General features: G+C 43.0%; 1 protein-coding gene across 1 annotated transcript; it reads left to right on the top strand.

Moving 5' to 3' along the window:
- The first annotated feature begins 334 nt into the window (after window positions 1–334).
- On the top strand, window positions 335–25,327 carry LOC147005497 (uncharacterized). Its single transcript, XM_085836043.1, has 6 exons — window positions 335–380; window positions 1,015–1,189; window positions 9,145–9,269; window positions 10,451–10,604; window positions 24,872–24,965; window positions 25,262–25,327. Exons 1-6 carry the CDS (start codon window positions 335–337, stop codon window positions 25,325–25,327), a joined length of 660 nt encoding a protein of 219 aa, XP_085692169.1.
- Window positions 25,328–25,504: the final 177 nt, after the last annotated feature.

Genomic DNA, 25,504 nt, shown 5'->3' on the forward strand with positions numbered 1-25,504 from the left:
CGAGTGCTGGGATTAAAGGCGTGCGCCACCACCACGCCCGGCTCAATGCAAGCTCTTTATTCCAATAATAATTACTAATATTAATTCATATCACACAGCTTATATTAATCTTTATATATTCATTGCAGAATCTGTATATCTATAGTTATATGGTTTACAGAGTGAATGCAAGTTTAAAATGCTGCAGTGCAGTTTAAGAGCTTCAGAAGTAGGCTGAGAAAGAGTCTTTTCTGATGACTAAGCAGAGAGGGGTCTGACTGTGAAACTGCAGAACCAAACTGCAAGGTTGAAAGTTGAGCCAGACCTGAAGCAGAAAACAGGCTGGGTGCAGGAAATGGGTCAGGTCCAGACAGGGAACCGGCAGACTATCAACCAGTTAGGTATCAACAGCAGGGGACCAAGCCAAGTCAGAGTCCTCAGTCCTTGAAACATACCAGGAATCAGATGACAGGCTGGTGTGGGCCCATTCCATCACAGCTTTAGGTGTGTCTGTCCCGCTGTGGGGTCCAGGAGAGGGAATTATCCCCTTGGCATATCTGGGACCAGCAATATTCTCCTCCTATTGCAAAGGGGCCACTTGACAGGAAATAAGGTGAGCTCGCTCCAGTTGGTCTCCTCTGGACCTGTGCAAAACCCAAGGACTCAGTTATCACCCTTGGAAAGCTTCCTAGAGACCTTGGAGCTTCAGCTGTCCAGCTACACAACACAGTCCATGTAGGTTATATCTGCCATGGGTTTCCTTTATACCACATGCTTACTTCTGTCAGGAAGACTTGGCTCCCTTATGGGTATATCAGGTGGATATATATAATACATAATACATAATATATGCTGTGACAGAAATACAATGAACAATACAATGAAAATGTTTGAAAAAGCACATTAGAATACTGATAGTCAGATGTCCCACAGAAGTGAAATGAAGAACAGAGAGGGAAGCCGCCAGCCTCTGGCTATTGTGAAGTACAGAAACATGACGTAATCTCCTGTATGAATTCTCCCTTCCCCACACAGGACAAGAAGCAGACAAAACTCGTGAGATGCCAGGTTGCCAGACCCCGGGAATCAGGGAAGCCCTGGAAGTGAGAAGGAACAAGGCAGTCCAGCCATGGCTCTGCTCACTGCCTTCAGATAGTGCCCACACTCCAAAGGGGTCTGAGGCCAAATCCCAGAATGGAGGCGAGATTCGGTACGGTAATAACCAGTAGAGAAAAACTTCACAATGTCTGTATACGACTAAGGAGTCCTGGCCAGCACGCCAAGGCACAGGCAGTCTGTATACAACTAAGGAGTACCAAGTGTGCTAGATAGATTTATGTCAACTTGTCACAAGCTAAAGTCATCGGAGAGGGAGGGAACCTAAATAAAGAAAATGCCTCTATATGATCAGATTATAGACCAGCCAGTAGGACATTTTCTTTTTCTATCTATCTATCTATCTATCTATCTATCTATCTATCTATCCATCTATCTATCTTTTTTTTTTAAGATTTATTTATTCATTATATGTAAGTACACTGTAGCTGTCCTCAGACACTCCAGAAGAGGGCGCCAGATCTTGTTACGGATGGTTGTGAGCCACCATGTGGTTGCTGGGATTTGAACTCTGGACCTTCGGAAGAGCAGTCGGGTGCTCTTATCCACTGAGCCATCTCACCAGCCCCCCATCTATCTATCTTAAAGATTTTATTAAATTTAAGTATATTAGTCACTGTCATGTCTTCAGACACACCAGAAGAGGGCATTTGATCCCATTACAGATCTTGTGAGCCACCATGTGGTTGCTGGGAATTGAACTCAGGACCTCTGGAAGAGCAACCAGTGCTTTTAACCCCTGAGCCATCTCTCCAGCCCAGGACATTTTCTTAATTAGTGATTGATGGTGAGGACCCACCACCAACCATTACTTAGCTACTTGTTCTGGGTTCTATAAGAAAACAGGCTAAGCAAGACTCGATGAGCAAGCCAGCAAGCAGCATCCCTCCATAGCCTCTGCACCAGCTTCTGCCTCCAGATTCCTGCCCTGTGTGACTCCTTTTGATAATGAGCAGTGACATGGAAGGGTAAGCCAAATAAACCTTTTTCTCCCCTTTGACTTTGGTATTGTGGTGGTTTGAATGTGTTTGAATGCCTGGCCCATAGCGAGTGGCACTATTAGGAGGTGTGGCCTTCTTAGAGAAAGTATATTACTATGGGGGTGGGCTTTGAGGTCTTCTGTCCTCAAGCTACTCCCAGTGTGGCACACAGTCTCCTATTGCTGCCTCTAGATCAAGATGTAGTACTCTTAGCTTCTTGCCCAGCACCATGTCTGGCTGCATGAGGCCATGCTCCCCACCGTGATGACAATGGACTAAACCTCGGAAGCTGTAAACCAGCCCCAATTTTAAACGTTCTCCTTTATAAGAGTTGCTATGGTCATGGTGTCTCTTCACAGCAATAAAACTCAAACTAAGACAGTCATGGTGTTTTAACCCTAAATAAGACATCAGGCATGCCAAGGCACAGGTTGCCATGACCCGTGGGTAGAAAAATCCATCACTGAAACAGAATCAGATGTGTCATTATGTTAGAATTAGGAGAGAACAACGGGGCATGATAGCACATGCCTTTAATCCCAGAACTCAGAAAGCCAAGGCAAGCAGATCTGTCTTTGAGGTCAGCCATATGGTGAGTTCTAGGTAGCCAGGGCAACAAAGTAGACCCTGTCTCAAAAGAAGTAGGAGGGGACTTTTTTTTTTTTTCCTGAGAGAGGGTATCACTGTGTATCCCTGGCTGTCCTGGCACTCACTAGTTAGACCAGGCCAGCCTAGAACTCACAGAGATTTGCCTGCCTCGGCCTCCCAAGTGCTGGGATTAAAGGCATATGCCAACATGCCCAGCAGGAGAGGGAACTTCTGCCTGTGTTCCATGGGCCAAACTGTAAAGATGTGGAATATGGCTAGTGGAATTCTAGAGACTAAAAACATGATGCAGGGACCGAAGAGATGGTTCCGTGGTTAAGGGCACTTGCTGCTCTTGCAGAAGATCCAGGTCTGGTTTCCAGCACCTGCTCTGTTATGGCTTGCAACCACTCCTGTTGCAGGGGACCGCTGATACCTCTTCTGGCTTCATAGGCTCCTGCATGCACACAGTGCACAGACATGCACTCAGGCATACACATAAAACAAATACAGCCTTTGTTTGTTTGTTTGTTTGTTTGTTTGTTTGTTTGTTTTGAGACAGGGTTTCTCTGTGTAGCCCGGGCTGTCCTGGAACCCAGGCTGTAGACCAGGCTGGCCTCGAACTCAGAAATCTGCCTGCCTCTGCCTCCCAAGTGCTGGAATTAAAGGCCACCACTGCCTAGCTTAAATTCTTCTTCTTCTTTTTTTTAATGTCAGAGTTGACAACTTCACAGAGGGATTCACAGCAAGTTACACATTGCAGAAGTCATGATCAGGGAACATATATCCATAAACAGTTGGAAATTTCCAAACTGAAACTCAGAGCCAAAACAGAAGTAAACAACAACAACAACAACAAAAAAACCCAACAAACAAAAACTAAAATAACTGGGGCTGAAGGCACTGCCTGCTCTTAACTGACTTCAAATCCCAGCAACCACATGGTGGTTCACAACCATCTATAATTGGGTCTGATGCCTTCTTCTGGCATGCAGATGTAGATGCAGATAGATCACTCATATATATTACATAAATCTTATAACAAAACAAGAACAAAAACAAAACCTAAAATAACAAAAACCCAGATTCATGAAATGTGAGGAAAACTTAAGAACCCTAACTCATGAAAAATTGGGGTACTTGAAAAGTGTGAGTAAAGGGGGGGAAATCTTTGAAGAGACTACTACCTATGAAACAGAACTCCCAATGTCCTCTCAGAGTATGTCTTAGTCAGGGTTTCTATTCCTGCACAAAACATCATGACCAAGAAGCAAGTTGGGGAGGAAAGGGTTTATTCAGCTTACAATTCCATACTGCTGTTATCACCAAAGGAAGTCAGGACTGGAACTGAAGCAGGTCAGGAAGTAAGAGCTGATGCAGAGGCCATGGAGGGATATTACCTACTGGCTTGCTTCCCCTGGCTTGCTCAGCTTGCTTGCTTATAGAACCCAAGACTACCAGCCCAGGGATGCCACCACCCACAAGGGGACCTCCCTGCTTGATCACTAACTGAGGAAATGCCTTACAGCTGGATCTCATGGAGGCATTTCCCCAACTGAAGCTCCTTTCTCTGTGATAACTCCAGCTGTGTCAAGTTGACACCCAAAACCAGCCAGTACAGAGTAGGTACAGGCCTCTCCTTCTGTATACAACTGGAAACCTAGCAGCTAGTGTACGAGCCAAGGTCAGTTGAGGGCAACCAGAACCAGCTAGGATCCTTTGATGGGAGATATCTTCCACATGTCAACAAACCATGGGTCTGTGGTCCTTTCTGTGCCTCCATATACTTCAACCTAAATGCCAGGAGCAGTCAGAACATGCTTGGTTCACCTGTTAGGATTGGATTCCCTGAGCAGAATTATCTTCACAGCCAGGGCTGTGCCAGAAGGCCACTATTGCCATAGCACCGTTAGCCTCCAGCAATCGCTGCTATTGATATCACCCCATCATTGATGCAGCAATGGATGTCCTCCCATGGCATCCCAAAGGTTCCTAGAGTGGGGGTCACAGGAAAACTGTTTATGTTAAAGGTTCTTGTAAGGTCCAGAGCCGAATTATCCTGGGCTGTTTTCAGTCCCATTGAAGGCTCTTCATTGCCCACTTGTGTCACATCTACCATCTTTGTGACTATTAAAATCTTTCAAATGTCTTCTTAGCAGACAACTATGTGGGCAGGCAGGCAATGAGGGCATGGACTTTAATCCCAGCACCAGTAATCTGGTCTACAGAAAGAGTTCAAGGGCAGCCAGGGCTACACAGAGAAACCTTGTCTCGAGAAAAGGACACAACTAGGCTCCACCAATCAAAAAACTAAGTATGTCACCAGATAGCATCTGAAACCCTTGAGAGCCCCTGTGGTCCCCACCAATCTACTTAATAAATGCATTGATATATGACTGTCTTTGTTCTGCAGCTAATAAACACAAGAAACATCAGGTCAAATTAGCTCAGACACATTTTAATTAAATCCTAGGGCCAAAAGAAACATTTCAAAGGTTGCCCAAGAAAAACACAATGTATATACACAGGAACAAAAAGAAGGATGGTGTGAAGGTTTTTCTGCAGTTCCAAGATTCTACCAGAAGCCATGCAAGCCAGGAGATAGCCACACCAAATCTTTAAAGTGATGAAACAAGAAAACTAAACGTTAACTGCAAATTCTGTGCCATACAAATCCTCTTAAAGTTAACTGAACTGGGCTTCATGGCCCATGCATGTAATCTCAACACAGGGGAGGCTAAACCAGGAGAGTCAAAAGTTCAAGGCCATGCCCCATTGTATTAAGCACACAACCTAGAGAATGAATATGAATATATAGAATATATATATATTTTTTTTTATAACGGTTTTAAATGGAGAGGTCATGGGGTCTTGTACTCAAAGAATCCCCAAGAGAAGCAGGAATGTTAATCTTTCACAGGTGTGTCCTCAATGGAGAAGATAAAATAAAAATCTGCATTCCATCCAGAAAGCTGAGAGTAGAGGTTATTAACCACCTGGTGACCTTTTCTGCTATCTGTAGGGACAGACCTCACCCTAATTCCCAGAATGATTATTCCAGACTCGGGCCTCCCTAAACCATTACCCATCCTTAGGGGAGATGTGACATGCACTTTCTGGCCTGCCGACCTCTGTGCTACTGCTCAGAGACCACATTAGATTCTAGGCCTTTTAGCTATAAAGCCCACCCTCATGGCCACGTGTACGTTGTAAAGGAATCTCTGCGTGGGGACACCTTAAGCTTTATTGTGCACCTGGATTCGAACTGATGGGACTGGTTGCTGCCTCAAAACCTCTTCCCAAATTGTACTGTGTTTTAAATCTACTGACAATGAACCCCCTGGTATTAGACTCCTGAAGTCTGATCCAGGTTGATGAAGTTACTCTGTCCCAGGTTTTCATTCTTACCTCTTCGAGCAGTTCCCTTCCCTACCTACCTCATTTACAGGCTGTGGTCCTGCTAGTCCAACACTGGCTGTCTGTCTGTCTACCAATAGAAGGTCCAGAAATCACTTGTTGTTCAGTCCACACGGCTGGAAATCTCAGCTGGACTGCAGTGGATGCCAGCATCTGAAAGAGTCGTCTTTAATGCCAGTGAAGGAATAGACTTGTACTCAAGAGCGAGGGCAAGCATGCAGAGAGAGCAAGCGTCCTTCTTCCATGGCCCTTAAATCGCTTGCCAGCAGAAGGTGTGGCCCAGATCAGAGATGCATCTTCCCACCTCAAAAGATCTGGCTTAAAAGTGGATCTTCCCACCTCAGAGGTCCAGATTCCAAGTGGGTCTTCCTACTTCAAATGATTTAACTAAGAAAAAAAAAATCTCACAGGTGTGCCCGGCCATTTGGGTTTTAGCGAATTCCAGATGTAGTCAAGGTGACAACTAAGAGTAGCCATCACACCCTAGCAGCCTGGACTGCAAAGGCAATTTTTAATACACACACACACACCACCATCACCACCACCACCAGCAGCAGCAGCATAGCAGCAGCAGCAACAACAACAACAAAACCGTAAAACAAAAGTACATCAAGACCTGATCTATAAATACCTTGAGAATCATAACCAGCCAGGAGCAGTGGCCCACTCATTGATTTCTTGCATTCAGGAAGCAGATCTCTAGGAGTTCTAGGCGAATCTGGTTTACATAGGGAGTTCCAGGACAGCCAGGGCTGCAGAGAACCCACCTCCAAACAAAATCCTAACCACTGGATACCACCCCACACACAAATGTAAGAGAGAGTCGAGCAGGCACATTCGGAAAAATATCATATATGGTGAGGATATCACATGTTGATATTGACATGCCTTTTAGAAATATTTGAACCTTTAGACAAAAGTAATAACCTGTAGTGTGGCATCCACACCAAGGGAAGGAGCAAAACACTTAACAGTAGAGTAGACGCCAGAAACAGAAGACTAGTTCACCCGAACACAGGCTGTGGGGACAAAGACATATGTCGCAAACCCTAAAGTAATAAGATTGAACCCTAAAATAGTAAAAGCTACAGACAATAAGTCCCCAAAGCAGAGAAAACAAAAAGGGTTTTAATAAAACACAGAGGCACTATTATAGGGTAGCTATTCTACCTCACAGAAACACATCACTGGCTAAAGAAATTCGTACAAGAGTCGATGCAGCACAATTCTCAGTCAGAAAATTCCAGAACCAATTTAATGTACACAGAATATGGAAAAAAGCAAAATAAATCACAGAAACAAAGCTGTGTGGTAAGGAATATGGGGGCTGGTGATGATGGTTTTGGTCTCCGAAGTTTTGTTTCTATGGTCGCTGCTTTGCTCCCAGCTTTTTGAAAAGACCCCATGGGGTTTACCCCACTCGGGAGATGCTTCAGCCTCAGCTGTGAAGACCGTGATGGAGGTCTAGTCTATCACGTACCCTGGGGAAAACAACATCTACAAGAGTAGGGTGGGCCCACGGTCTTCTCAGCAGCGGCCCTCATCATTCAGCTAACTCGAGAAATCTCAGGCTCAGCACTAGCCACCGCAGCTGCCCTGTCTACTACAGGCAGCCAGGAAGCATGGAAACCAGCATAGACCAATAGGCGCCTTCGCCTCCCCTCCCCCCACAGGTCCCCGTCCCCTAGACCCCCAAGCCCCTGGCCTGTAAGTACCCGGCACAGGCGCTCCACAGGAAGCAGAGGGGCAGAGATCAGAGCAGGGGGCTAATGGACTGCGGCTTCCAGCGGGTCTTTATAATTGTTAGTGACCATGGGCGTGACAGTTTAGTGTGGACTATTCTGGTAGCTGACCCTGTCGCTGGGCGTGTGGCTTGCCGCGATCGTATAGTGGTTAGTACTCTGCATTGTGGCTGCAGCAACCTCGGTTCGAATCCGAGTCTCGGCACTATCGTCCTTCTGCCCAGCGATCTTTTGTTACAGATGCTCATCTCCTTTCCGATATTACAGTATTTGCCACATCTCAGATGCTTTGGGATATGCGGTGTCAGTCAGGATGACCCTTCCGACAATTTTACACTAACATACAATTATTAAAGTTTATTTCACTTAAAGTAAAATATATAACTGCTTAGATATTGAAAGAAGTGGTCCACACTCAGGTTCCTACAGTACTTTCGTCCCTGCATATATATCTGGATGCATTGTCTAATTTTACCTACAATAAAAGCCTTCCTTTTGACCATACCATGGAGGGGTCCTGTTGCAGTTCCTTTACTGTGCCCCCTTTGCTTTCAGAACTCACAGAGATGTGCCTACCTCTGCCTCAGCCTCTTCCCTGACCTCTGGAGCACTTAAAGGCCAATGCCATTCCCCCCAACCTAAATTTTGTTGAGTAGTCACATGACTGAATGTACTCTCTCCTCTGCCCCTTCCCTCCCTGCCACATCACTGCCATGCACTTTAAATCTGTTGCTGTTGGCCTGGCTATCAGTCCCTCATTAGGTGCTTTTGTGGTGTGTGTGTGTGTGTGTGTGTGTGTGTGTGTGTGTGTGTGCTTGTAATCACCCTGGGCAGCTATCCTAAGGCCTAGGGCATATTGAGCACTTGCTCTGTCTTTGGGCGAGAGCCATTCCTCTGATTTTGGTCCTGATGGACAGGACCACAGTGTGTGAACACTGCACCTCAGCTAATGCAACAGTGGGGGTTGTGCTGTGTGCCGAGTGGGGTGAGGATGCAGGAACTACTCTCTCTATATATATCCCCACTTGAGCAAATAAGGCAGGTCCTGGAGCCCGGAGGACTACCTTACCCACAGATAAACAGCCCTCACACCTAGATTTAAGAGAACCCTGGCACACTGGCTGTTAAGAGATACAAGCAGCTTGAACTGGGAGGTGACAAGAAGAGAAAGGGCTAAGTGACCAGGTTCTAAGTTGATTTTTCACAAAAACAATAAAATCTTAAGGTTAGATTTTAAAGGAAAAAAGTTAACAGCATTTGTCTGGAAAGAAAACAAAAGAGGAATTGTCTCCTAGCAACTCATTTCCTGTTCTTTCAATTGCCAGGGACTCATTTCAAACTGTGCTGAGAAGGGTTGTGCTGGCCACTAAACCCAGGCTTGGTGGTGAGAGACTTCAAAACAGGAGCCGAGGAAAGGAGAAATTCAACCCAGAATTTGAGTTACTCGCCTGTAAATGTGCTCTATGGTTTTAAGAAACAACACTGAAACAAAACTCCAGACTTCTAATCTTAGGGGTTTTCTCATTGTTTTATAACTGATCAAGCCATCATTTCGAAGAACTAAAGACTTGACAAATAGACTACTCCTCAGATGACAGTCAGCGGAGACTGTGGGTTTATGAGTTCAGTACTTAACATTAGAAAAGCAAAAACAACAAACACTGCACTTTCATTAATCGTGGCAAAGGAATTTTTTTGAAAACGTACACCACATTGGTTACCACTTTTCTCTCCCTTAACAATTCTTCAGTGTCCCAGGTTATGCAAAGAAACCAGTATACAAAACTATAGTAAATTAAAATAAACATGCATGCACTGTATCTGATATAAACAGCCACGAAGCTACAACGCACACACCAATAGGGATCGAAACCCAACGTTTCCAAAGGAAAGAAATACAGCTTTTGAACTCTATGAACAGCCTCAGATGTGAGAGTTTGGGGAAGTTGCAGGGGTCAGCACACCCCAAGCACAGTGTATCCTGATCATGGAGTCTCTCTCCCCTGCTGGGTAACTCTGCTTTCCACAGCAGCAGCGAGGACACAGCCCCACAAGGAAGATGGGCCTGGAGGTCTTAGTGTGCCAGGTGAAGAGACGGGAGATGGGAAGGAGAAAGCTAATAGGGAACAGAACCACATGGTCCGGGGAAGCTGCAGGTAGCAAGACGTCTCATAGCTGGAGAATAAGTATAATGCCCATTCTAGACATATAGCTTATAAATATAATAACTGGATTGTGTGTGTTTTTATACGGGTTTATTGGGGTAAGAAATCAACGAAACAGTTGGCACCCCTACGTCGGGCTTAGAACCTAACTAACCTGAAATAAAAGACCGCCGCCTCCCGCCCCCATCCCCCCAATATAAACAGCTAGGGCTGCGGTCTAAACTGAGGCACTGTGTAAATTAAACGCTGCCTCCCCAAGCCCTAAGCAAACCCTAGCAACCGGAGGCAGCACCCCAGCCAGAGCTGGGATTTAGGCAGCGCCAGCATCACAACAGTTGGGGATCCTTGAAACTAAAGAAGGACTAAGGACCCTGGGGTGCGAGAGCCTGCGAAATAGCCTTCTCAAAAGCACAGCAGGCATCTCCGCCCAAGCAGCCTTCCCCGCTTGCTTCCCCATATCTCCCAGGTCTAAACAGGAAACCAGACAACCAGACCGACTGCCTCAACCACCTGAAATCCGCGTCCTTGACCCAAACAAAGACAGGACCTCACAGAAGCGAACTGCAGTGTCCCAAATCGAACAGCAGAGGGAAACAGGCGTACAAGAAGCTCTGGATCAGGTAATAAGAATTATAAATTGATATTTTGAACAGTTTGACAGGGATGGATTTAAAGGAAATCGACACACTGTCAATTATCATTATGACATGGTTACTATCATGGTTTATCATGTCTTCTCAAAAAGACAGGGCCCTAAATAAACAATTACGAGCTTAGAAAAGGAATTAGAAAATTGAAGGTTGCAGAGAGGAACTGGAAAAGATGCTAGAACAAAAGATGCAGAAATTTACAAATCAGACTGAACCACAAAGAGATAGCGATAAAATTTGGAAACAGAGTCTAGAGGATAATTTACTAACACTAGTAAATAAAAATAAGGTAGATGCTGCAATATCAGAATTACAACAGGAAGAGAAGTTAGAATCACAGAAGCAGGGCCTAGAGCAGAAGGTACAGGAATTTACAGAGCAGCATAAGCAACAAAGAGAGAAATTTAAGACCTGGCAATGGCAACATGGCTTAGAGGGAACAATGCTAGAATTAAAGTCACTGACATTTACAGGTCATAGTAAGTGACAGAACAAAATGAAGGTGGGAGACAGGGACTGGAAAAGACACTAGAACAAAGAATGCAGCAGCTCACAGATCAGACTGAGAGGCAGAGAGAAAATAATGAGGATTGGAAGCAAGGCTTGAGGGGAACCTGTTAAAATTAATCAAAATAAAATAGACAGCAGAATAGCAGAATTACAACATAAAGAAAAATTTAAAATGTGGAAGCAGAACTTTGAACAGAAAGAACAGGGACTTATGGAATAGAAGGAACTTAAAATATCAGGGAAAATACTCAGGGAGAGACAGAAGATAACATTAGAGAACACCAGCCAAAGGTTGATAGAAACCAGACTTTAGTTCATCCGGTTAGCACACAACAAAGAACAGCACATGATGGTCATTCACAGAACTGTCCGGAATTTGAATGGCAACCCGTGGATGTGTTAGAATGGAGGAAATTTAAGGAAAGTGTCACTAATTTTAGGATACATCTGCCATTTGTAAAACAAAACATATCCTGACTTCTTGGGCTATTAAAAATAGAGTAATCCCCCAAGACTGGAAGGACATGGCAAAGGCCATACTAAAACCTGCCTCACATTTACAATGGGTCTCATGGTGGAGAGCAGAGGCAGAGGAGATAGCAAGACAAACTCGAGCCGGGGTAGAGATTTCCACAGATCAGCTGCTTGGTGAAGGTTGCTTTGCTGAGATAGAGGTGCAGCCTGAAGACCTTGGCTACAGACAAGAAGAGAAAGATTGACAAGATCAACAAGATAAGTGATGTATATGTCTCTGTACACAGAGACACTCTGGGGACCAGTGAGACTTAAACGTCTCTATACAGCCAATAATACTGACTTAAGTCAGTATGTTGAATACAACATTCTCTTGACTTGTTACTACATACCATCCTTTCAGATTGAAAGAATGGAAATGTATATTGTAGTTTGATTATGTGATCAAACTAACATGTAAAGAAAGACAGTTGTCTTTCTTTATTGGTCTTCCTTAACTGATCTGTGCACCCTGCATGTTCCATATGAATGTCTCTACAGAGCCATGTGCTGCTTGTAAGGTTTGTATATTACAGAATGAAAGTGGAGAGAGAAGCCCTGATAAGATTTACACTCTGGGGTGCTGAGATTCTGGGACCTTACATTCCAGCTCCTTGCTTGATTCTACCTCAATTACACTGAAGCTGTTTCCTCCAAAGACTGCTTCCAGGATATTTCCAGAACAGCTAGCTCACCTATCCAGCCCTTCAGACTGTTACAGTCAGGACTTCAGCTAAGGCAAATGATGTCCTCCTTTGACAAAATCAAATTTCCTATTTCCCTTTGGGCCCCCAGAAGGGAATCTTCATCCCAATTCAGCTAGAAGCAAGCAAAAGAAGATTATTGTCGCAGGCCCTTAGGGTGGAATAGATGGTCTGGCTATTTTATGAATTACAGGTATATTGTCATTTTAAGGGGTAACTGACAAATATTGTAACTTCGGACAGGGAGGAAATTTGAGGCCTTAGACTCAGGGATTTCTACCTTTCCTATCCTCTTCTTTTTTCCTTCTTAGGTAAAGGGAGGGGGTGGAAAAGAAAAGGGGGGAATATAGTAATATTAGAGAAATTAGAGAAATAGATAGAGATAAGATATTAAATTTGCTCTTAAAGCATTGTATAGCCATAAACTTTCATTGGTAGAAATCCTTATATTGATGCAAAATTGAAGTTTTTGTTTCTTACATTGGTATAGAATTTATATACATATATATATATATATATATATATATTGATAGAGACTTTTCATTGGTATGAATCTTTATATATTGATATAAAATTTGAAATTAATATTGTTATTCTTAGATAGGCATTGTGCCTCTGCAACTCACTTAAGAATAAAAGGCTGTGACCCAGTCCTTCTATAGCTGCTATTACAAACTCTTTAGGATTATTCAGTAAAAGAAGTTAAGGGTCAGATAGCAAACTCATGGTTACAAGGACCAGATAGTTAACTCATGGTTATGTTAGATTCTGATTTAATTATAATAAAGTGTCTTCGAGTTAGGGAAGCAGAAACCGGCCTGAGTAGGGCCACAGGCCTCATCCGGCCGGATCAGCGCCGGGGTAGCTGGAGCGCAGGGTTGCCTGACACCCGCAAGCTACCCACGACCCTCGCCGCAGGATTTTGGGACTGCTGGTGAGTGGAACACAGCTCCAGTCCAATCACGCGGGACCTGAGACTGCTCTGGTTGGGGAGAGAGAAATCCGGCCTACATAGGGCCACAAGCCTCTTCCGGTCAGAAAAGCACCGGGGCAGCTGGGGCGCAGGGTTGGCTGACACTCGCCAGCTACCCACAACACCCGCCACAGGATCTTAAGACTTCTGGTGAGTGGAGCACAGCTTCTGCTCCAATCCAATTGCGTGCGGGACCTGAGACTGCATTAGTTAGGGAAGCAGAAACCGGCCTGAGTAGGGCCACAGGCCTCATCTGGCCCGATCAGCGCCGGGGTAGCGGGAGCGCAGGGTTGCCTGACACCCGCCAGCTACCCACGACCCCCGCAGCAGGATTTAGAGACTGCTGGTGAGTGGAACACAGCTTCTGCTCCAATCTTTAAACAGTGACAACTATAACAACTAACCCCAGAGATTACCAGATGGCAAAAGGTAAACGTAATAATCTTACTAACAGAAACCAAGACCACTCACCATCATCAGAACCCAGCACCCCCACTTCGCCCAGTCCAGGGCACCCCAACACACCGGAAAAGCTAGACACGGATCTAAAAGCATATCTCCTGATGATGGTAGAGGACTTCAAGAAGGACTTTAATAACACACTTAAAGAAATACAAGAGAACAATGCTTAAACAGGCAGAAGACACTAAAGAGGAAGCACAAAAATCCCTTAAAGAATTGCAGGAGAACACTGCTAAAGAGTTACAAATCCTTAAAGAAAAACAGGATAACATAATCAAACAGGTAGAAGTCCTTACAGAAAAACAGGAAAACACATCCAAACAGATGATGGAAATGAACAAAACCATACTAGCCCTAAAAAGGGAAGTAGACACAATAAAGAAAACCCAAAATGAGGCAACACTGGAGATAGAAACCCTAGGAAAGAAATCTGGAACCATAGATATGAGCATCTGCAACAGAATACAAGAGATGGAAGAGAGAATCTCAGGTGCAGAAGATTCCATAGAGAACATCGGCACAACAATCAAGGAAAATGTAAAATGCAAAAAGATCCTAACTCAAAACATCCAAGAAATACAGGACACAATGAGAAGACCAAACCTACGGATAATAGGAGTGGATGAGAATGAAGATTTTCAACTCAAAGGACCAGCAAACATCTTCAACAAAATTATAGAAGAAAACTTCCCAAATCTAAAGAAAGAGATGCCCATGAACATACAAGAAGCCTACAGAACTCCAAATAGACTGGACCAGAAAAGAAATACCTCCCGACACATAATAATCAGAACAACAAATGCTCTAAATAAAGATAGAATACTAAAAGCAGTAAGAGAAAAAGGCCAAGTAACATATAAAGGCAAGCCTATCAGAATTACACCAGATTTTTCACCAGAGACTATGAAAGCCAGAAGATCCTGGACGGATGTTATACAGACACTAAAAGAAATTCCAGCCCAGGCTACTATACCCAGCCAAACTCTCAATTAACATAGATGGAGAAACCAAAGTATTCCACGACAAAACCAAATTCACACATTATCTCTCCACGAATCCAGCCCTTCAAAGGATAATAACAGAAAAAAACCAATACAAGGACAGGAACCACGCCCTAGAAACAACAAGAAGGTAATCCCTCAAAAAACCTAAAAGAAGACAGCCACAAGAACAAAATGCCAACTTTAACAACAAAAATAACAGGAAACAACAATTACTTTTCCTTAATATCTCTTAATATCAATGGACTCAACTCCCCGATAAAAAGACATAGACTAACAAACTGGCTACACAAACAAGACCCAACATTTTGCTGCTTACAGGAAACTCATCTCAGAGAAAAGGATAGACACTACCTCAGAATGAAAGGCTGGAAAACAATTTTCCAAGCAAATGGCATGAAGAAACAAGCTGGAGTAGCCATTCTAATATCTGATAAGATTGACTTCCAACCCAAAGTCATTAAAAAAGACAGGGAGGGACACTTCATACTCATCAAAGGTAAAATCCTCCAAGAGGAACTATCAATCCTGAATATCTATGCTCCAAATACAAAGGCAGCCACATTCATTAAAGAAACTTTAGTAAATCTCAAAGCACACATTGCACCTCATACAATAATAGTGGGAGACTTCAACACACCACTTTCACCAATGGACAGATCATGGAAACAGAAACTAAACAGGGACCCAGAGAAACTAAGAGAAATTATGAATCAAATGGATCTGGCAGATATCTACAGAACATTCTATCCTAAAACAAAAGGATATACCTTCTTCTCAGCACCTCATGGTACCTTCTCCAAAATTGACCACATAATTGGTCACAAAACAGGCCTCAACAGATACAAAAATATTGAAATTGTCCCATGCATCCTATCAGATCACCATGGACTAAGGCTGATCTTCAATAACAAAATAAATAATAGAAAGCCAACCTTCACGTGGAAACTGAACAACACTCTTCTCAATGATACCTTGGTCAAGGAAGGAATAAAGAAAGAAATTAAGGACTTTTTAGAGTTCAATGAAAATGAATCCACAACATACCCAAACTTATGGAACGCAATGAAAGCATTTCTAAAAGGAAAACTCATAGCTCTGAGTGCCTCCAAAAGGAAACTAGAGAGAGCACACATTAGCAGCTTGACAACACACCTAAAAGCACTAGAACAAAAGGAAGCAAATTCACCCAAGAGGAGTAGACGGCAGGAAATAATCAAACTCAGGGGCGAAATCAACCAAGTGGAAACAAGAAAAACTATTCAAAGAATCAACCAATCAAGGAGCTGGTTCTTTGAGAAAATCCACAAGATAGATAAACCCTTAGCCAGACTCACTAGAGGGCACAGGGAAAGCATCCTAATTAACAAAATCAAAAATGAAAAAGGAGACATAACAACAGATCCTGAAGACATCCAAAACACCATCAGATCCTTCTACCAAAGGCTATACTCAACAAAACTGGAGAACCTGGATGAAATGGAGAAGTTCCTAGACAGATACCAGGTACCAAAGTTGAATCAAGATCAGGTTAATGATCTAAACAGCCCTATATCCCCCAAAGAAATAGAAGCAGTCATTAATAGTCTCCCAACTAAAAAAAGCCCAGGACCAGATGGGTTTAGTGCAGAGTTCTATCAGACCTTCAAAGAAGATCTAATCCCAGTTCTTCATAAACTATTCCACAAAATAGAAACAGAAGGTACTCTACCCAACTCATTCTATGAAGCCACAATTACTCTGATACCTAAACCACAAAAAGACCCAACAAAGATAGAAAACTACAGACCAATATCCCTTATGAATATTGATGCAAAAATCCTCAATAAAGTTCTTGCTAACCGAATCCAAGAACACATCAAAACAATCATCCATCCTGACCAAGTAGGTTTCATCCCAGGGATGCAGGGATGGTTCAATATACGGAAATCCATCAACGTAATCCAGTATATAAACAAACTCAAAGACAAAAACCACATGGTCATCTCGTTAGATGCGGAAAAAGCATTTGACAAGATCCAACACCCATTCATGATAAAAGTCTTGGAAAGATCAGGAATTCAAGGCCCATACCTAAACATGATAAAAGCAATCTACAGCAAACCAGTAGCCAACATCAAAGTAAATGGTGAGAAGCTTGAAGCAATCCCTCTAAAATCAGGGACTAGACAAGGCTGTCCACTTTCTCCATACCTATTCAACATTGTACTTGAAGTCCTAGCCAGAGCAATTCGACAACAAAAGGAGATCAAAGGGATACAAATTGGAAAAGATGAAGTCAAAATATCACTTTTTGCAGATGATATGATAGTATATATAAGTGACCCTAAAAATTCCACCAGAGAACTCCTAAGCCTGATAAACAGCTTCGGTGAAGTAGCTGGATATAAAATTAACTCAAACAAATCAATGGCCTTTCTCTACACAAAGAATAAACAGGCTGAGAAAGAAATTAGGGAAACAACACCCTTCTCAATAGTCACAAATAATATAAAATATCTTGGCGTGACTCTAACTAAGGAAGTGAAAGATCTGTATAATAAAAATTTCAAGTCTCTGAAGAAAGAAATTATAGAAGATCTCAGAAGATGGAAAGATCTCCCATGCTCATGGATTGGCAGGATCAACATTGTAAAAATGGCTATCTTGCCAAAAGCAATCTACAGATTCAATGCAATCCCCATCAAAATTCCAAATCAATTCTTCAACGAATTAGAAAGTGCAATCTGCAAATTCATCTGGAATAACAAAAAACCTAGGATAGCAAAAACTCTTCTCAAGGATAAAAGAACCTCTGGTGGAATCACCATGCCCGACCTAAAGCTCTACTACAGAGCAATTGTGATAAAAACTGCATGGTACTGGTATAGTGACAGACAAATAGACCAATGGAATAGAATTGAAGACCCAGAAATGAACCCACACACCTATGGTCACTTGATCTTCGACAAGGGAGCTAAAAACATCCAGTGGAAGAAAGACAGCATTTTCAACAAATGGTGCTGGCACAACTGGTTGTTAACATGTAGAAGAATGCAAATCGATCCATTCCTATCTCCTTGTACTAAGGTCAAGTCTAAGTGGATCAAGGAACTTCACATAAAACCAGACACACTGAAACTTATAGAGGAGAAAGTGGGGAAAAGCCTTGAAGATATGGGCACAGGGGAAAAATTCCTGAATAGAACAGTAATGGCTTGTGCTGTAAGATCGAGAATTGACAAGTGGGACCTCATGAAACTACAAAGCTTCTGCAAGGCTAAAGACACCATCAATAAGACAAAAAAACACCAACAGATTGGGAAAGGATCTTCACCTATCCTAAATCAGATAAGGGACTAATATCCAATATATATAAAGAACTCAAGAAGGTGGACTCCAGAAAGTCAAATAACCCCATTAAAAAATGGGGCTCAGAACTGAACAAAGAATTCTCACCTGAGGAATACCGAATGGCAGAGAAACACCTGAAAAAATGTTCAACATCCTTAATCATCAGGGAAATGCAAATCAAAACAACCCTGAGATTCCACCTCACACCAGTCAGAATGGCTAAGATCAAAAATTCAGGTGACAGCAGATGCTGGCAAGGATGTGGAGAAAGAGGAACACTCCTCCATTGTTGGTGGGATTGCAAGCTTGTACAACCACTCTGGAAATCAGTCTGGCGGTTCCTCAGAAAATTGGACATAGTACTACCGGAGGATCCAGCAATACCTCTCCTGGGCATATATCCAGAAGATGTCCCAACCGGTAAAAAGGACACATGCTCCACTATGTTCATAGCAGCCCTATTTATAATAGCCAGAAGCTGGAAAGAACCCAGATGTCCCTCAACAGAGGAATGGATACAGAAATTATGGTACATTTACACAATGGAGTACTACTCAGCTATTAAAAAGAATGAATTTATGAAATTCCTAGCCAAATGGATGGACCTGGAGGGCATCATCTTGAGTGAAGTAACACAATCACAAAAGAACTCACACAATATGTATTCATTGATAAGTGGATTTTAGCCCAAAACTTAGGATACCCAAGATATAAGATACAATTTGATAAACGCATGAAACTCAAGAAGAATGAAGACCAAAGTGTGGACACTGTGCACCTTCTTAGAATTGGGAACAAAACACCCAGGGAAGGAGTTACAGAGACAAAGTTCATAGCTGTGATGAAAGGATGGACCATTTAGAGACTGCTGTATCCAGGGATCCGTCCCATAATCAGCTTCTAAACGCTGACACCATTGCATACACTAGCAAGATTTTGCTGAAAGGACCCAAATATAGCTGTCTCTTGTGAGACGATGCCGGGGCCTAGCAAACACAGGAGTGGAGGTTCACAGTCAGCTATTGGATGTATCACAGGGCTCCCAATGGAGAAGCTAGAGAAAGTACCCAAAGAGCTAAAGGGATCTGCAACCCTATTGTTGGAACAACATGATGTACTAACCAGAACCCCGGAGCTCTTGTCTCTAGCTGCATATGTATCGAAAGATGGCCTAGTCGGCCATCAATGGAAAGAGAGGCCCATTGGACTTGCAAACTTTATATGCCCCAATATAGGGGAATGCCAGGACCAAAAGAATGGGAATGGGTGGGTAGGGAAGTGGGGGGCGCTATGGGGGACTTTTGGGATAGCATTGGAAATGTAATTGAGGAAAATATGTAATAAAAATATTAAAAATCAAAAAAAAAAAACAAACAAACAAAAAAAAAGAAAGGTAAAAAAAACAGTGTCTTCAATATTATTCAAACAGAAAGAGCTAAGACTAGTTAAGGTTTAACTGTTCAGATATTCTTTACATATTCTTCAAAAACATCAAAAATCCACAGAATATGAGACATAATGTTATTTCATTACTAAGGATTACTAAGGATCATTTGACTGTGAGACATGTCTGCTCCTGACAGTGCCCCCTTCATGGATCAAAAAAGTTATTGAGCATTATAATCTCGATATGGAGTTGTTCTAGCAGTGGCAAGGTAGCCACTGGGCAAGAATTGCCCTAATTCATCCTCAGACAAAAAATACTGCTTAGGAAAGGACACATGTGCAGGATAGCGGACAGCTTAGTTCTGACAAGACAGAGTAGGCTAGTCCTTCATAGTTCCTGCTTCATTTAAGGTCTACCAGGTGGTTCTAGGCCAGAAGGCTGAAGACAGATGCTCTAGTGTTTTGAGGAATGGGGGACTGTCCAGGTAGTTAGCAGTCTCTGCAAATTTGTTTAAGTTTTGGAAGCTATGTTTTTGTGCTTCTTTTATATTCAGGCAATATTTAATTTGTTCTCAGATTTCTGAAGGTGTTGAAGACTAGTTATGTCTCACAATCAAACTTAAGTTGTTTAGCATTGAGGAAGATGATGTAGATTTGAAAGAATGGTTTTCAGATGGTATAGAAGTTAAAATCAGAACATACTTCAGGTATAGAACTGTAGAGTCTTTAAGTTAGGACAGATGGTAGAGTGCTTTATCTAATCAACAAAATTGATGGACTGGGTGTTTAGTGTATCTTATACTTTATAATTTGCATAATTGTTATGGTTGTGTCCAACTTATATCTGAGGGGGAAAAGGAGCCTTTTTATTGAACAAAAAGGGGGAAATGTTGTGAGTTGCCCTGGTGCTGTTTGTATTCTGATGTTAATTCTGTGCCCTCAAGAGGGGCTGCCCATGTCAAGGGCTAGATCATGCGCTCAAGTGATCTCTTGTGAACCTTCTCCCCATTCTAACTGGTCAAATAAAGGACAGAGCCTATGATTGGGCAGTGGAAAGGAATGGTGGAACTGGAGGTCTTAGACAGTGTGGCAGGTGAAGAGAGAGAAGGGAAGGAGAAAGGACAGAGAAAGAGGAGGTGGAAGCCAATACGGAGCAGAACCACATGACCTCGAGAAGCTGCAGGTAGCAAGGGGTCTCATAGCTGGGGAATAAATTAGTACAGTGATAGATCTGCCCAATCTAGATATATAGCTTACAAATCTAACAACTGGGTTGTGTGTTTTTTATACAAGCTATTGAGGTAAGAAATTATCACAACATTGTGGTTACACAGGAAATTTGAGGCTAGATTTTGCTATAGTGTGTGATCTGGTAAGTTTAGCACTGGATGCAGGGACTCTTTCCTGTAAGCAAGGAAGTCTTCTGGCCCACAAACCTTTCTTTCTGCTTTCCAGTGGAAGGTAGAAAGATTCTGCAGACCAGTCTCTCCACAGCAGTTCACACAGTAGAAGCAAATACACTCACTCATACCTTGTGGCCACACTCATTCATTAGATCAAAATAAGGATGATGTTGTAGCTCAGTGCTAGAGCAGGTCCTTAGCATGCTCTAGGCCCCCAAGATGGAATCCAGTGTGATAGAGCATATACACATCGCCCTCCCACTCAAACCAAAAGGAAATCAAACGAAGGAGTGATAACCACACCAAAGTGGACAGATTCCCAAGGCACAAAGCTATGGAAAAACCTGGTAGGCCAGCGGAGGCACATTCACTCATGAGAATCAAGGAGTAAAACTTAGCCTGGCTTGTTAGCTAATGTCTGTAATCCTAGTACTCAGGGTCTGAGGCAGGAGGATCAGGGATTCAAGTTACAGGACAGCTTGAGACCCTGTCAAAAACAAACAAACAACAGGAAGAAAGCCAGTGGGCCACACCTGTTTAAGGTGGGTGGGAGGACTTGCCCTGAAAGCCTGATAAAGCCAAGTTCCTTCAATTCCTGAAAATTGTCCTCTGACCTTCCTAGATGCGCCATGGTTCCCTGTCCCTCCTCCCTCTCCACCCCTCCCCTCACAGAACGATGAGGAAATTTCACAGTAACTTGGTCCAGGTGTTGACTTTTCAAAACCATTTTATTGTAAGATGCTTCGGTCGTTTTAGTACAATATGCATACAAATATGAAGAAGGCGAATGCTGACTGCTGACAGCTCGCTGCAGCAGGACGGGCTCGAAGACATTAATGGTTCATTCCCATTTCCTACAAAACAGAGCTTGGGAGAGAGCGAGTGTTTACACTCCCCACGATTCCTGGGTGACGATGAGCGGAAGCGGGTAGATCTGTGGGGAAGAGTTCAGAGAGAGAGATTGGAGCAAAAAAAAAAAAAAAAGAAAGAAAGAAAGAAAGAAAAGTGACCAGACGATACTGCTGTGACTCGGATTCGAACCGAGGTTGCTGCGGCCACAACGCAGAGTACTAACCACTATACGATCACGGCGGACCACACACTAGAGAGCAGGCTTACAGCTCTCCCGCTGTTGGCTGAGCCTTAATCCACTTCTGTCTGGACCTGACCTCAATGTTAGCTTTCTGCCGGATGCCTGCTCAGTAACTCGGCTACTCGCTGCTGAGCTCGGGGATGAAAGTGAGCCCCGCAAGGATTGATCCGATGTTTATTTCCGAGGTGTCTGAGAGGTCTGTGACACAAAGGTTGTGGCTGTGGCTGCAACTGGCACTGATGTAGATACTTGTTTGTGCTGCGATGAGAGAAAGATACACTTGTTTCTTCTGTGGTTCAGCTGGGTAGTGAGGTTGTTTTGTGTTAGGAAGGTCCAAAGTTCAATTCCCTGCTTTAGACTCCCTTTTCTTTGTGTTCACACGTGTGCCCCCTCCCCTTTTCCTACTTTTGCTAGACAGCATGAAGCTTTCTTCGCCCTTCAAGTCTTTACTGTAGCTGATGCACTTCTAGAGGCTGTGAATGGTGGTTCTGGCCAGCCTGGTCTACATAGTGAGTCCAACCAGAGATATGCAGTGAGACCCTACTCAAAACAACAAATAATAATAAAATAAAAAAGAAAAGAAATGTTACAAGTCGTTCCCTGGGATCCTTTCAGAGACTTAGGGAAGGTACAGACGCTTTCAACTCACAAAACGGTCACCACAGTCTCTGGATCCCTCACCATAAAGGTATTTTTGCCATTTTCCTGCCTCAGTGCTTTATGTTGGTATTGACCTCTTGAATTAAATTGGTTCTAGAATTTTCTAATTACATATTATACAAGAAATTTGATATGGGCTTTACTACCCCTTCTTGTCCCCATATCTTTGACAGTGATCTAAGTTTTCCTTCGGGGAGTCTAATTGCCCTGTTAGAGTGTTTGTATTTTTCATTTTTAAAAAATCTGCCAAGTGTTTTCCCTTTCCTTTGCTGGCTTATTTTCCAAAATTCTTTTCGTGCTTGCTTTAGGGTTTCTAATGTAGTGCCGTGTGCTTTCCACACCCCGTGTTTAAGTGACATTCTTCCCCTCCTGATGCTGTTCTTGGTCATTTTTCTTCTTGGTGTATTATGAACCCATAATCCAGGTTATTGCATTTGAGTGTTTAAATTTTTTTTAAATAATTAAAAATTAAAAAAAAAAAGCCAGTTAGTGGTGGCGCACACCTTTAATCCCAGCAGTCAGGAGGCAGAGACTGGGATATTTCTGAGTTTGAGGCCAGCCTGGTCTACAGAGTGAGTTCCAAGACAGCCAGGGCTACACAGAGAAACCCTGTCTTGAAAAACAAAACAAAACAAAACAAACAAACAAAAAAATTCAGTTTATTAAAAGTTTTAAAAATTATTATTATTTAGAAAATAAATGGCATCTACACCCACTTGTGTTGTTTGTCATTTCTTCAGGCTGAACCAGATTTCCATCTGGTATTTATGGAGTGTCGTCTCTCAGTGAATCATTCCCACAGTTATTGAAATGCCCTTGACCTCTTTTTTTTTTTTTTTTTTTTTTTAAGTACATGTATATATGTAGCCTAGCCCAGGCTGGCCTCCAGTTTCCTTTTTTTTTTTTTTTTTTTTTTTTCGGTTTTTAGAGACAGGGTTTCTCTGTGTAGCCCTGGCTGTCCTAGAACTCACTCTCAGAAATCTGCCTGCCTCTGTCTCCTGAGTGCTGGGATTAAAAGGCGTGTGCCACCATGCCCGGCAGCTTCCAGTTTCCTAAGTGGTAGAATATGGTAGACCTTGAACTCCCCATCCTCCTGCCTCAGCTTTTCAGGCACTGAATTTCAGGTCTCTGCCATCAAGTCTGGCTTTTCATTTTTAGAAGATAAATATTATGGCATAGGTTTTTCTTGCCCCCGGTATTTTTCAAAGCTGCCTTAGCTGTGTTGTCACATGGCTTCTGATAGTCTTGGAAATTGCAGAAAGAAGCTTGACATGAGTTCTGTCTTTGTGCAACATCACCTTCACTGGACTTGACTACAACCTCTCTGGGGCTTACTCTGCATCATGGCTCTTGGACTGGGTTCCTTGGCTCTTCATAGCTCTTCCTTTAATTGACACAGTCGCCAGACCTTAGCAGGCTCACAGACCTTTCTCAACACAACTGACACCATGATGGAAGTACCATCCAGGTCATAAAACTCAGCAGGTAGACAGCACATCTGCCAATAAGAAAACAGTGACCTAACCCAACAGAGTCAGGAGTTCTGGGAAAGTCTCTGAATGTACTAACTTTGCCTTTTGGCTTCTGTAGTTCCGCTTCTGGCTAACTGATGTATGTAACCCTCCGTATGTTTTTTGTGCCTAAGAGCTCACCTTGAGAAAGGTTCAGTGCTACATCAGGATCCTGCCCTCCCAGGGTACTCTCTGCCAGCTAACTAGTAATGACTTTCTTTTTTATTTGTTTCTGTTTTGTGAGACAGAGGTTTTGTTTTGGGGTGTTTTGTTTTGTTTTGGTATAACAGCTGTTCTAGAACTCACTCTGTAGACCAGGTTGGCCTCAAACTCACAGAGGTCCTCCTGCCTCTGCCTCCTGAGTGCTGGAGTTAAATGTGTTCATTACCATGCCCAGCCTAGAAATCACTTTCTTCTATTGGCATAAAGGAGAGTAGTCTTCTCTGCTTGATGCCTGACAACATCGAAATCTTTGTTATGGTTGGGGACTTTTCAGCTATTGTTTTTTCAATCATTTTTCCTTCTCTATCCACAATTTTCATGAAACCCAGTTTTCACATATTAGGCAATTTAAGTTTCTCTTACAGTTCATTTTTTAGTGTCTTTTTGTCCTCAAGTTTCAGTTTAAGTATTTTCTTTTTAAAATGTCTATTTGCTTGTTTGTTTGTCTGTTTGTAAGTGTATGAAGGTTTTACCAGCAAGTCTATATTCACTGGTGCCCTAGGAAGCCAGAAGAGGACATCAGATCCCCTGAGACTGGAGTTATAGGCAGGAGCCTCTGGGTGGGTACTGAGAACTGAACATGGGTCCTTTCGAAGAGCAGCCTGTGCTCTTAACTAGGACACCATTTCTTGAGCCCTGGTTTGGATATTTTCAATTGCTCATGGCTATATTTCCCTGGTCATGTGTTCTGCAATGTGTACCTTGCTACTGACGCCTCTACAGAAGCTGCCCTCTCATCCAGCATCTTTTTTATCTCTAATATTTCATTTGACTGCTTTTAAATGTTTTGAATCTCCATTTTAAAGATGTGGGGCTATGAAACGCAGACATAGTAACCGAAAGTCTTGGTTCCTAGTTCTGCCACCATGACACGTCGGGATCTGTTTCACTGATGGATTTTTCTACTTGTTATGGATCATGACGGCCTGTGCGTTGGCGTGCTGGCCGGGACTCCTTAGTAGAATGCAGACATTGGGAAGTTTTTCTCTACTGGTTATTACCGCACCGAATCTCGCCTCCATCCTGGGATTTGGCCTCAGACCCCTTTGGTATGTGGGCACTATCTGAAGGCAGTGAGCAGAGCCATGGCTGGACTGCC

This window comes from Mus caroli, unplaced genomic scaffold, assembly GCF_978045245.1.
Source record: "Mus caroli unplaced genomic scaffold, Mus_caroli_1 scaffold_3, whole genome shotgun sequence".
Taxonomy (NCBI): domain Eukaryota; kingdom Metazoa; phylum Chordata; class Mammalia; order Rodentia; family Muridae; genus Mus; species Mus caroli.